The sequence below is a fragment of the Vicugna pacos genome, chromosome 19 (assembly GCF_048564905.1).
Source record: "Vicugna pacos chromosome 19, VicPac4, whole genome shotgun sequence".
NCBI lineage: Eukaryota > Metazoa > Chordata > Mammalia > Artiodactyla > Camelidae > Vicugna > Vicugna pacos.
In genome coordinates this window covers 1,183,535-1,197,281 of record NC_133005.1, presented here as the reverse complement: position 1 = coordinate 1,197,281, position 13,747 = coordinate 1,183,535, and the positions used below count along the sequence as shown (strand labels likewise).

Here is a 13,747-nt window from a genome sequence, read left to right as displayed (position 1 = left end):
CTCTTTATCCCGCCATTGCACTTCTCCAGCCTCGTCCTGGACCCCCTCCTCCTCGCTCACTTCACTCCACACCCTCAGCCAAGACTCCTCCCAGCGCAGGGCCTTTGCACGTGCCGCCTTCGGCTCCACATCTGACCCAACCAGCTGCTCCTTCGCATCCAGCGTCGTCGGCTGGTCAGGCAGGCCTCTCCAGCCCTGCGGCACCATGCTCCTCCTCCCCAGCCCCTCCCATGGCCTCTAAGTTGGGGGGGCGATCACTTCTCGCATGTCTGCCTCTCCCACCAGAGCACAAGCTTCTCAAGGTCACCATGCCTGTCGCCAACCAACCAGGCACAGAGCACACGCTCCGTGAACACTTGCTGAACTGATCCAAGGAATTCGGTCTGAGGGCAAAAAATTTGCCGTTTGACTCATACAATTGAATTCTGACTCATCCTTGGCCTCCGCCCCCGTGAGCCCTGGAACCCCACTGACAAATGGACATCACCCTGAGATGTGGGACCTGCAGCCCCGCAGGTGGAACAGGAGGGAGGGACCATGTTTCATAAGGTCCCCCCGGATTTGAAATGCTGGGGCATCGTTTCCAGAGTTAACTCCAGGTTACACAGTCCTGGTGTCTTTTTCAGAGAGAGGCCGACGTTACTTGGCTGCTCTGAACATCTCAAGTTTGAGGAGGCCTGCAATCAGGGAGGCTGAGCTTTCCCCGGACAGGACGTGAGGGGCATCGGGGGGGAGGGGCTGGGCACCCCCCCACCAGCGTCCTGGGGGCCGAAACGCCTCAGTGAGGATTCCTGCCTCTGAGTCTTGAAAGCGTGTGTTGGTTTTCTTACGTTCTTAAGAAAATACCCCTCCTTTGGAGGAAGAAATCATGGAGCAACGAGCCCTGGAAAGTCAATTTGACAGCTTCCTGGGCACAGACTCTTCCAAAAAATGGAAGGCCGGGGGGTGCGGACAACCTGCAAGGTGTGGCTCTCTCTCCTGGACCCTTCGCTCGATCTGTCCTCCCCCGCTTGGCCCCCGCTCACCGAGCTCTTCCTTCGTCTGTGCCTACTCCTGAATCTGGTCTTCTGCCCGCCGAGCGAGCCGGGGCCCGCACAGCAGCCGCCCACCCCCGCCTCACACAGCCCGGCGCCGCCTCCTCCGGCCAGGGTGGCTGCTGAAGCCCCCGCCCGCGTCTGCACGACAGCAACGGCTCCGGTTAAAACGGAGAGGTTCAGTGTTTTCCAAATGGTTTTATATATTTAATGTATCTGACCGAACCCAATTTTCTCCTAATTTCTGCTTTCTGAAAGCTTTCGGAGCACAGCATATAAAATCGGCCTGCTCTACCACCCCCGGGAAGGGGCCCAAGAAGTGTGTGTGCTAGGAAGACAGCGCCTCTCCCCTCCGAGGGAAACGAGGAGGCCTTGACACTGCGTGGAACCTTGCGTTCAAGCCACAGGCCAGCCCCTCACGGCTCTGCTGTGTGGATGTCCCCGGGAGCAGACAATGCCAAACCATTCGCAAAAGGACACCAGCCAGGATTCTAGAGACGCCCCAGGAAGGGCTGTTTCTTTAACTCATCCCAACAAATAGCTTGATAATGGATTTTAAAGCACACAGACGTAAGTCCTGTGTATGAAGTTGTTATTGTTACAGGAAGAAAAAGATAAATATTTGTGCACACAGATACAACGTAAGTCCTGCCGCGGTGAAGGCAAGCGCCTCTGGAAAGATTCCTGAAAGTCTGAGAGGGAGTCATGAGGAGCTGGAACTCGTGACAGGATGGGGGGCGCCTTTAAAGGCACCTCTGGGCATCCGCATTGTTCAGAGCCCGTTTAATACGCACCGCGAGGGGCGGGGGAGGGGGGCGGACAAACGCAAAGCCCAAGAGCCCTCAGTTATCTGTTTATTTTCTGCATGTGGCGTCAGAAGCAGGGATTCGCCTGTGTTCTAGTTTATCTCCAATAAATAAATAACTATGTACACACGTGCTGAGTTCACAACATAGTGGCAGAAAACCTTTGCTTTACAACAGACACCTTTACGCGACACGTTCCTCCCGCACACCGAAGCGCGCGGCGTCTCACTCCCAGCTCACTCGGAGCGGAGGCCTCGTGCAGCAGCGTCCGCGCCGGGTGTACCTAGGCGCCTCCGGCAGACAGCAAAGCTGACGTGTGAAGATGCCTCAGTTTCTTGAGAACATAGGGCCTGACTCGGCCCACTACTTTTTACTGACCCATAGGTGATCTGTCCCAGAAGGTCGGAGCTGCCTGGAACAGCTCCCCTCCAGTTCTGCCGAGCAGACAGCCCCCTGCTGATCTAGTCAAAATGCAGATTCTGCAGCAGGAGGTGCACAGAGCCTCGGGGTCTGCATTTCCAAGCAGAGGTCCGGGCGGCTCCGCTTCTTGCCTCGAGATCCTGTTCCACGTGGCTGGGCAGGCGCCTCGGAAGGGGCAGAAATCCTCAAGGGCCTGATCCAGGTGAGACCCTGGATGCCCAAGAGGCTCCATCCCCAAACCCCCAAATCCAGAGAACCAGCAGCAACTGGTTTTATGTCGGCCGACAGATTATAAGAACAGTGAGAGTCAAAATGGTCATCAGCCTGAATGGTGCAGCCCAAACCTTTCTTACACTGTCTCCTGGGCGGGGCTTCCGTCTCACAATGTACAGCAACCACGTGAATGAACGTTTTCAACACTGTCAAAAATAAGTAGCCACAGTACGGCTAGGAATAACCGTCAGAAAAGACACAGCATAAGAGACTTAACAACGACTGCTTTTCAGTCCAAACCAAAGCAACAAGAAAACCCAGATTCGTTGTGTAAAAAGCGAAAATAAAAATCTCCTTGGGTGAGTTTCTATGACAGCCCACCAACACTAGCTCAGCAAACGCCTCTCGGGTCTTCATCGTGGTTAGCATGACGCTGCTCGGAAGCCTGACGCTCCAGGGTAACTGAGCAAAGCTGGTGGGAGAGCGAGTTCCCGACCGTCCGCGGTGTCAGTTTCTTGTGTCTGCCTCACGTCGGAGTTCTGCCTGGGCAGACAGCCAAGAGTAGAAGGCAGGGCCGACACCGGCCGCTGACTCAGGTGAGTGCTGATTTCCTGGGAGGGAAGATTGGGAGAACCGAGCCAGATGAAATGGGGCGCGGCTTCATAAATGCCAGAGAGCTGGGAGAAATTTCACTGAGTTTAAGGGCCCCGCGACAGTGGGAGCGCATAAATGCAGCGAAGAGGAAGGGGAGAGCCGGGAGGAAGGGCGGAGGGATGCAGTGGGTACTGGAGACACTCAGGTAGGGAAAAAGCAGAGACGGAAACCCTACATAGTTAAAAAAATAATAATAAATACCGTGGCCACTGTCCGTGACTGGGAACGCTCGCTAGTCCACTGGGGCCGCCCGAACCGACAGCGCTCAGGCCTCCTGTGCCCCTGGTGAGGCCATGGGCGCTCTGCGGGCTGTCTCTCTAAAACGACCATCTCCGCCCACTTGTGCGGCGACGTCAGGGACGGGCTGGGCCCTGAGCCGGCCAGTCCCCCTCCCCAGCCCTGTGCAGAAGCCGCGGAAGAAGAGGGGTGAGGGTCTTTTCCAGTTCCAATGCCAGCTAAGGTGCTTTGAGTAGGAAGGCGGGGCGGGGGGGGGCACCACCAGAGGGCGGAGAGGCGGACACCCGGGGAGGGAAGCAGGCCCCTCAGAGTCTCTGAGGCGTCCGCTCGGCTCCCTCGCGCCGCAGCACCGCCTCCTTGCCCGGCGCCCCGCACTTGTACTCCGGCTCGGCCAGCGAGACGCCTTGCTTCTTGCGCAGGTGGCAGAGGAGCGCCAGAAGCGCCACGACCAGAGACAGGCTGGCGATGGAGATGCCCACCAGCACGCCGGAGTGCAGGGGCTCCGCGGGCGGGGGGCGGGGGGTGGCGCCGCCGGGGGGCGGGCTGCCCGGGGGCTCCCCGGAGCCGCCGTCCTCGGTGCGCTCCACGGCGTGGTCGCCGCCCACCTTGACGGGGTCGCAGTCAGTGGCGATCTGGCCGGCGAGCGCGGAGTCGGGCCCGCAGACGCACTCGTAGGAGCCGGGGAGGTTGCGGCACTCGCCGGAGCAGAGGTCACTGCTGCACTCGTCGATGTCCGTGCACGTGGTCTTCTCGTCCAGGATGTAGCCGTCCGGGCACCGGCAGGACTCCGGGCTGTTGGGGTCGCAGTCCGCCGGGCACGACGTGCGGTTGCAGAACATCTGGCACCTGTTGGGGTCGTGGGGCACAGGCACGAAGCCCTCGGCGCAGATGCAGCGGTGCTCGGACCGGCCCACGGGCTGGCACTCGTATTCACACTTGTTCCCAAAGCACGGGTCCTGGAGCTCCACGCACTCGCCGTCCTGCTGCTCGTAACCAGGGTAGCAGTTGCAACGGAAGCTGCCCTGCTCGTTGACACAGTTCTGCGGGCAGGGACTGGGCACCTGCATGCAGTCGTCCACGTCCTCGCACTGGTGCTGGTCGGCAGCCAGCCGGTAGCCGGTGGCGCACATGCACGTGTAGTTGGTGGGCGCGTCCGGGGGGCCGGGGACGCAGAAATGCTGGCAGAGTTGGTGGCACCGGTGCTGCGCTGGCTCCGCGCAGGAGCGCCCGTCCGCCTGCAGGGGGGCGTCTGCCGGGCAGAGGCAGCGCGACTCCCCGGCGCTCTCGTTGCACCCGTGCTGGCAGCCGCCGCTCTCCACGCTGCAGGCCCAGGCGCCCGGCGTCTCCCGGACCCAGCGCCCCTCAGCCTCCCCGGGCGGCGCCGCGCACTCCAGCTCCAGCCCCAGGGGCGCCACGGCAGCCGAGCTGCCCACCGGCAGCGCCTGGAAGTCGGCGCCGCGGTCCCCGAACGGGGTGCTGTAGGTGACGGCGACGCCAGCGGCCGCGGCGCCCGGCTCCACAGCCAGCGGCCGGCAGGAGGCGGCGTAGTGGAGCTCGCAGAGGAAGCCGTCGGCCTCCGCGCCGCACTGCTGCTCCTCCCAGGCCGGCTCCATGGGCGCGGGGTCCCCCGCCGCAGAGATGGCGACGCACAGCGGACCGCAGAGGGGAGCCCCGTCGCTCTGCGGCCGCGCCCACTTGCTGTAGCTGGTCCTGTTGTCGCCGGTAACCCACTGGAAGCCGCGCAGGGGCCCGCGGTGCCCCGGGTCCCCGCAGTCGGGCGGGAGCTGCAGTCCGATCCAGAGGCGCAGGCCGCCGCCACTCAGCAGCAGGGAGATAACCTCCGCCGCCACTGAGGAGCGCACGGTCATCAGGTGGCCCTGCAGGCGCTCGCAGGCCTGGCTGGCGGCGAGGAAGGTCGCGGGGCCCTGGAAGAGCGCGAAGCAGTCGCGCTCGATGCACTGGCTGCCGAGGGGCCGCGGCTGGAGGGGTGCCGGGAGCCCCAGGCCGGCGGGGGCCAGCACGCCGAGGAACAGGACGCGGAGCATGGTGTCTGCGCGCAGGAGCCCGGCCGGGGCCTAGAGGGGCGGGGAGCCGCTGGCGTCCGTCCCAGACCAGACGCGTCCGGCTGCGGCGCGCAGCCCCGGCGAGGCAGCCTCTGACAGGCCGGAGGGCCCGGGCTCGAGTTTATAAGTGCGCGGCCCTCCCTCCCTGGACGTTCGGGAAAAGGAAGGAAGGGCCTGGTGGGAAGGGCTGATGCTGCATTCTCGGATTACTGGGTTCTCTGGGCGCCCTGCGCCCGCCCTCGCGCCAGGGATCACCTCGCGGGGATGAGTAAACGCGCCCGGACTGGGAGGTCCTCGGGCGGGGCCGGCAAGCGCAGGCGCCCAGGACGGCCGCACCTCCGTCGGCGGCGCGGCGACAGGGCCCGCCCCGCCCCGCCGCTGGGACCCGGCGAGCGCAGCCCCCCTGAACCTCTCGGTCCTCTTTCTTTCCCTCCATCAGTGTTGTCACCACCTATTTCAAGGCGAGCCTGGATTGCGGAACTCTGGGACGAGGAGATGGGTCTAGGAGGCCTTGGATGAGGGGTGGGGGACTTAGCGCCCGGGACACAACGGGCTGCGGGAGGGGCTGCCCACCACCAGGTGGGCCTTAGGAGGGGCTGCCTAGGGCGTGGGCTTCCTCCAAGACGTGATCGCCAAGAGAGCGAGCCAGACCGCCGGCCAGGGCGCCTAGCTCAGGAGACAGATGCAGGGGGCGTGGGCGGGGCTAGGACTGACCTGACGCCCCGACCCCCGCGCAGGGACCCGAGAGTCCCTGAGCGTGAACTGCCTCTGCCGGACTTCATCTCGTCAGGTGGGAAAGTCGCAGGGATATCGTCAGGGCGGAAAGGCCCCTCCCCCCTTCAGAAGTGGTGGCCGGTGAGACCCTGCCCAGCCCTGCGCAGTGGGTGTGCTAGGAGCATGTTGGCCTATTTGGCCTGAGTTTGTCCAGCATCCCAGAGGGACAGTCCACCTCGAACCCCCAAAGGGAGGGGCGGGGCTCCAGACGGGTCCCACTCAGGTCTGTTTAAAGTTTTCCCGTTTGGCTGAAAGATCAGATCGATGCAAGGGCACGTGTAAAAGCCACTTTATGGGCAAAGGACATTGAAGAGGGGCGGTCCCTGTGCGCACGCAGGGAGGAGAGCGCTGGGAGGAGGAGATGGGAATCTGTCACTTTCGCGACCTTATCCGCTTATTCACGCATCAGGAATGCAGAGGGGTAGGTCCAAAACAGAACAGAGTGTGGCAAACTTTTTTTTTTAAACCCCCCCCCCCGTGCCATCTTCTGCTGTGGTGACTCACAGTGATACGCCAGGTGGCGGCGCTGTTGATCTCTGAACGAACCCAAAGAGGTTGGAGAGCCTCAAACTTGCTGGGCTGAACCGGTTCAGGGTGTGGGGAGGCAGAGGCTTCTCCCTGGGCAGGACACAGCGGTCCAGGATACCCCGGCTTACCCGGCATTTGGGCTTCCGCATCCAGCAGAGCTCAGAACTTGCGAGAGAACAGGAGAGTGTGGCGTCCTGTCACGTGGAAGACAAGTACCTGCCTTGGCCACAGTGACCGAGGGGGTGGGGCTGGGCAGGGCCTCTCTGAAAGTGAAAGGGAGGCACCATGGTCCCGCTACACTCCCTAGGGTGCAGAGCCCGCAGGGCAGAGACCCCTGGATATCCCGCTGCCCCTTTCCCCACAGAAACGGGACGCTGAAGTCTGAGTGGGCGCCACCACTCTTCTGGAGGAGAAAGCAAAGACCCCAGGTTGGAGAGCCACGCTGTCCCAGGTGGGAGCAGGGCAGGCGCTGGCCTGACATTCCACCACGGGCTGTAGGCATGAGTCAGGCGTCACGGCTCAAGTGCACGCCTGCGCCTGAGCAGGGCTGTCTCCCTGCAGCCCTGGAGCTGGGTGGGTGCCAGACACCAGCTGGTACTCGCTGGACAGAGATCTCAGAGGTGAGTGCACGAGACAAGAAAGGGCACAGGACCAGTCATACCCTTTGCTCAACATTTACAGTGAATTTCAGGACTGGGACAGCAAAGCAGTATGCAGAGGCTGATGCTGTCCTGCCCAGGAGTTGAGAGACGTTCAAGCACCAGGTCTAGCCCCCACCAGGCTTGGATGGATTCTGGCTGATTCATCGTGGCCCTCTTTGGTGGGATGTCCTATTCAGGTCTCCTTGAGACCATTCAAACTTTACTACAAAGCTACAGCAATCAAAACAGCGTGGTTCGCACAAGGAAAGACAACCGATGACACAGAATTGAGAGCCAAAAAAAAACCTTTGAAGACATACAGATGGCCAACAGGCACATGGAAAGATGCTCAAAAATAAACATTTTTGTATTTAATCACTGTTAGTCAGTTAACTCCCACAAGGGTGCCGAGACAATCAAGTGGAGGAGAGGAGGGTCCCTTCAACACAGGGCGGTGCGCTGACGGGCTGTCCACGTGACACAGGCGGGGCCCTGCTCCCGCTCGCGTGCAGAAAGCAGCTCACGGTGGAGAAGAGGCCTAATGTAAGGGCTAGACCCAGAAGGCCCTTAGAAGGAGGAAACACTTAGTATAAATGTGGCCTGGGATTGGCCAGGAGCTCCTCAGATATGACACCAAAAGCACAAGCAGCAGAAAAAACAGATAAATCGGGTATCACCGGGATTTACAAAGTTTTGTCCTTCAAGGTGAGAAGACCATCTGCAGAATGGGAGAATGGGAGACGATATTTGCAACTCACGTGTCTGATAGGAGGCAAGTCTCCAGAATCTATAAAGAACTATTGCAAGTCAGTACTAAAAAGACAGCTAACCCAATGAAGACGCAGGTAAAAATCTGAACAGATCTTTATCTAAAGAAGACCGACAGACGGCCAGTCAGCACGTGAAGAGGGGCGCAGCATCACGGGCATCAAGGAAACGTCAACCAGCACCACCTGGAGATGCGGTTCACTCCCACCAGGGAGGCTGGAACAAGAGACACATACTAGCAGGCGCTGACAAGGGCACAGAGAACCTGGAGCCCGCGTACGTCGCAGTGGGGACGCATAGAAGTGCGCGGTGGCACCGCCACGCTGAGAACGCCACTCGGCAGCTCCTCAGGACGCCAATCGTGCGGTTACTGTGGGACCCAGTCGTTCTGCTCCCCGGTGTACACCTGGGACAAATCAAGGCACACGTCCCCACAAACAGTGGCACACACTTGTGTTCCACTGGGCTGGGGACGGATGCTTCCTCCTTGGAACTGGAGAAGCATCACCGACAGGCAGCTGACCTCCGGAGAGCTCGGAGTCCGCAGAGGCAGGGACAGTTCTGGCAGCAGCACCCGTGGTGCAGACTTAGCGCCCCGCCGGTCCTTCTGCAGCGGGACGCACGGTGCAGACTTAGCGCCCCGCAGGTCCTCCTGCAGCGGGACGCATGCACACAGCTGATGACAAATAAGTTCCGAGCCTGAAGTGCGTCAGAGACACTTCACGACTCTCTTCTTTCTCACAGTGTTTGCCCTTCTGCTCTTGAGCTTGGATTTTATCTTGTAATCTCAAAGTCGTATTTCATTGGAAATTAAGCTATCTCTGACTCCAGGGGAAATAATGATTGAAAAAAATATTTGGCTTCCTGTTTCCCAGAGAACGTTCGCCACCGTTTCCATTTCTGGCCCAGCTCTATCTTTCCAGAGAGCTGAGAATGTCACGCAAATGAGTCAGTACTCCCGCTCAGTAGAAGTGACAGAAATGTGGACACCCTGCCCAGAATGTCCGTGCGGCGCAGCCTTTGGCAGTGGGAGAGGTAGCTGGGGCTGGAAACAGGGTGGCCCACTGAAGGAGAGGAGGGACGGCGCGGCTCCCACCGCCCGGCCTCCCAGCAGGACAGCGCGGCCAGCAGCCACACCTGGGGCTTGCTAGGGTGCGTGTCTCTGACCCCACCCTGTGCCTCCTCCCTGATCAGAATCTGCCTTTGACAAGATGCCGGGGGTGGGGCCGTGCGCACACACGCTCCCGCACAGTTGTGCGGGAGAAAGAGCCAGCCCAGCAGCCGAGTGGCCGGGTTTAGACCCTCCACGGAGACTCTGCCTCTTCCCTCCCCCTCCCAGAGCATCACTGACCCTCTCGAGTTGGGTACAAAGGAGCCCAGGACCAGAGGCATCCACATTCGTCCCCTCTCCACCGACACCCTGTCACCCCGTGCTGGTCAGGAAGGCGGACTCCCGGGCCCAGCCTGGACTGCTGGCTCAGACACCCCAGGGCTTGGGCGCAGCCCTCTGGGTTTGGGCAGACGCTTCGGGGATTCTGATGCCGGAGCAGGGCGTGAGACGTGGAAGACGTGGCCCCCGAGGCTCTGGTCACCCCCACCCTTCCCCTGGATCCTTCTGGTCCGCTTTGGCTCCTCGCCCCGGCAACGCTTCCTGCGTGCAGACCCCATCTGACCAAGTAGTGGAAATAGACTTTTCAGCCACGCTAAGCGGAACCTGTAAAGTTTTGCCACAAAGACGGAAGGTACGGCAGGTGTCACGATCACAAGGCTGAAAGTCATGCACTGGGGTGAAGGCAAGAAAGCTGAAGGGGTCCAGGTTGCTGAGGAATGCGGAACTCCAGCCCCAGGCCCGGACCATCCGCTCCCGCACTTCTGCCTCAGGAGGTGAGTGAGTCTCCGTGTCCTCAGGTTGCTGTTACCTGCAGCCAGCCCCTTGCCTGCTGGGTGCAAACTTGAGTAAGTTAACGTGTAGCTTCCTGGACTGCCGTTTATCTGCTCTGGTTTATTTAAACCTCAAAGCCTGACCCCTCTATTCAGTCAAATATCATCATTAAATAGCTTCTTCTCTGTGTGCATTAGGCTATCTCCCCCAAGCCAGAGGTCAACAAAAGGGACGGAAAATGTATGTTTTAGGCTCTGTGAGCTGCCTGGTCTCTGCCGCTGAGCTGGAAACAGCAGCAGATAAAATGTAGATGAATCCAAGTGCTGGGGTCCCAATAAAACTTAACTTGTGGACTTGGAATTTTTTTTATAAGGTTCACGTGTCCTGAAATCTCTTTCTTCTGTGGGTTTTTTCCCCAACTCTTAAAAACTAAAAGACTTTTTCAGTTCATGGACCACACAAAAACAGGCAGGGGGGCAGACGGGGCCTGAGGGTCAGACTTCGCCAACCTTTGCGTTAAACACACTGAAGAAGAAACATTCCAGAAGATGCAGGCGTTGCTTACAAACGCTTTCTCTAACTCGAGGAACATAAGGTGACAGGAAGGAAAGAAGTCCAGCCACTAAGAAGTATTTTGTTCAAATGTAAGGGCCGACGGTGGGGAGGGGGCCCTCCGTCTCCGATTTCTGCCCCTCGTGGCTGCGTTACGGCCGTTCCCGTGGCGGGGGCGGCGGGGGAGGTTGCAGACTGAGAAGAGGAGGGAAAGGAGAAAGGAGACGCGCCGTCAGCGTGGCCTCTGCCCACGTCTCTCTCCCACCCTGCTCTGTTGTCACGTCTCCTTCTGTCACATCTCTCCTGCCTCCCTCTCCCATCTCTTAAGGACCCTGGGACTACCTTGGGCTTACCACACTAAAACCCTGGGTTAAAACAAAAAAGGGGAGGACTTAATAATAAAACCAATGCAGAAAGATTTCCGCCCCAATAAAGTAACTGCTGTGGCATTTCTGGCGCAGGGCGTGGGCAAATCCTAGTCTCTAGGCTGCATCCTGTGAAATCATGAATGGCGTGTAAACAACTGGGTTAGAACACCGTCCATCTCTTCCTGTGTCTGCTTAAAAATTCCGTTTCAAACACAAAATTCCATTTCTGAATTTCATCCAGTTTCTTAAAGTTCACACTTAAAACTACAAGACTGTCTGCTTATCCCCGGAGCGGAGGACGAGGAGGATGTGATAAATCCCCTCCATCACAGAGGACGTCGTGGCCGGTTCAGTTCTCACCCCGTTCGTCACAGCAGCGCGTCTGAAACCCACACCCACCCTCTGCTCGCCAAGCAAAACTCACCTGGAGCGAGTGGCAAACGCTGCGAGGACTCTGGCTCCCGTGAGCCCCTCGTCACGGCTGCCAAGTCAGGGTCTAAGAGGGTCTGCTTACGTACAGCGCCACGTATTTCTTTTTTAAAAAGGTGGAGAGCAGGAGTCGGGGGAGGGCAGAGCTCCGCGGTAGAGCGTGTGCTCAGCAGGCACGAGGTCCTGGGCTCAAGCCCCAGTACCTCCCTTTTAAAATATGATAATAAAAAAGTAATAATAATAATAAAAATTTAACAATAAAATTTTTTAAGTGATGATCAGGAGAATTTGAGGTAGGAAAAAGGCAAATGGAAATGAACAGTTTGTGCGAGCTGTTCCCTTGGCGGGCTTGACCCCCGCTCGCCTCCTGCAGAAGCCGGGCGTGGGCCTGTGCTCTAAACCTTGGATGCCTCACCCCGCAAACATGTCCGAAGAGTGGTCTGACCCCCTGTTGTGTCCCCACCATGATCAGGCGGTTATTTATGGTCATTTCCAGTTCCCTCCCCTAGCAAATAAATCTACTCGTGAGGAAGCCACCTTTCTGCAAACAACCCTGAAAGTTGCACACGTCATCTTCCAAGAAAGCACACATCTTGGACCCATGAAAACCTGAAACAGAACTTGAAAAAGGTGAGTTTCCCCTCCGGTTTCAGAAAGGGCCCCCAGCAGAGACGTCCAATTGGAGCAATGTTTCTGGTGAAAAGAGCGGAGCAGAAGCTGCAAAGCAGCCCAGGGCACAGCAGTGCCCCCTTTTCGGAGAGAGGCTAGCTGCCCCAGCGGCCTGGCGGGAGGGGAGCGCAGCTCCGTCCTTGGGAGTGGCGCCCAGCGGGCTGCCCGGCCAGTCCTGAGAGCGCCAGCAGCGCGCGGGCCGCATCCCTCTGGGGAAGCGCAGTCCTGGCGCGGTGCTGTGGAGGGTGGGGATGGGTCTGCCTCGACGTCCTTGGTGCAGGCACCAAGGCTGCATTTCCTGATCAAATGGGGTGAGTGCGTGGATCTCACTGGCAGTAGTGGTTTGGGGCCGCATTCTTCTTCAGATTCCTCTCACTTGGCAAAATCTACAACGGCATTTTTTATCCGAGAATTCTGACACCCAGGCTGGCCAGGTCCTGGCGCCTTGTCATTGAACTCCAGCGGCAAGGGCAGAGCTCCTCCTGAAGGCTCTCCATCAGCGGCCCGTGCGCTGGGTGCCGGGCGGTGCTGTGGAGACCCCTCCTTTGCCTCCAGCCGGGCCTGGAGAGCTGCCTTTCTTGGGCGAGTTATAAAGCTCGTCTGCGGGGATCTCTGACGGAGGCTCCCCGCGTCTCCGCCCCATCTCCTTGCCAGGCGCTGCAGCCTTTTTGGCTAGCACGTGTCGGACCTCGGCTGTGTGTCCGTTTCACTCATTCATTCCATTTTCTGACCCCTTACCCGTGCCAGGTGCCACGTTAAGTATGTGACGGAGACCATTCCATTGAATCCTCACGACAAACAAGCATCGAAGTGACTCATGTCCCCGCTGTGCAGACGAGGAGGCGAACGCGTTTGTGATCATCGCCCTGTGTTTGTTTTCTTCTCGGTGCGTCTGTGTCATCTCCTCAGTAGGTGGACAAGCTCCCTGGAGGTACAGCCACGTCCTATACCCTGTACTCTGCGCACAGTGTGAAAGCTGAAGTGTCTGTCAAGTGATGACTCTCTCTCCGAGGCAGGAGCCTCACCGGCTCCATCAGCTCCGCTGTCCGTGCTGTCTGCCACGTCTGCTCTCCCTCTGTCACTTGGTCCCCAAGGACCAACCTTCCAAGACTACGGTCCTCCCGGGGCTGCGCGGGGCTGCTGAGGCCCCGGGTGCCGCACGAGTCTCACAGGGAGCCGGGTGGCAGGGCGGTCAGACCTGGCCTTGTGGAAGCTGAGGGATGGGGCGTGCAGGGGTGGGGCAGCCCGGGAGGGCCCTTTGGCCGAAGGCAGATGGCCATGTAGGTGGAGACAGACCAGATAACTTCCAGCACGCAGTTCCTTTCTGTTTAGCAACTGGCTTGGATTTAAAAGTCCATTGATTGGCGTGTTCCTGTCTGTGAGATGTGGCTCACAGCCATTGTTCTGTGATGTCTCACACACACATACACACAGGCACGCACACACACACACACGTGCACACATACACACAAGCACACGTGCATGCACGCAAACACATGTGCACGCACGCACACACACATACGCACACCCACGTCCCCCTTCCCAGCCCCTCCCGCCGGCTCTGTGTCTACTGGTCTGTCTTAAACTAACTCTTAACAGATTTCACTTGGAGTGAAAGGAGACTTAAAAGGCCAAACTTCCTCTGCCTTCATTTTCTTTATGATTTGGGGTCAAAAAAGGCCATCTCTTTGAACGACACACTTTATACA

General features: G+C 59.0%; 1 protein-coding gene and 1 long non-coding RNA gene across 2 annotated transcripts; one reads left to right on the top strand and one right to left on the bottom strand.

Annotated features, from left to right (window-relative positions):
- Positions 1-1,872: 1,872 nt before the first annotated feature.
- Positions 1,873-5,903, bottom strand: THBD (thrombomodulin). Its single transcript, XM_072943649.1, has one exon. The coding sequence runs from the start codon at positions 5,407-5,409 to the stop codon at positions 3,670-3,672; it is 1,740 nt and encodes a 579-aa protein (XP_072799750.1). The 5' UTR covers positions 5,410-5,903; the 3' UTR covers positions 1,873-3,669.
- Positions 5,904-6,673: 770 nt separating this feature from the next.
- Positions 6,674-13,234, top strand: LOC116278888 (uncharacterized). Its single transcript, XR_012061398.1, has 3 exons — positions 6,674-10,022; positions 11,866-11,999; positions 12,786-13,234. It is a non-coding gene; the product is annotated as an uncharacterized lncRNA (long non-coding RNA).
- Positions 13,235-13,747: the final 513 nt, after the last annotated feature.

Bases quoted from the DNA above. Each gene is read 5' to 3' on its own strand.
- THBD (XM_072943649.1), bottom strand. From the start codon at position 5,409: ATGCTCCGCGTCCTGTTCCTCGGCGTGCTGGCCCCCGCCGGCCTGGGG.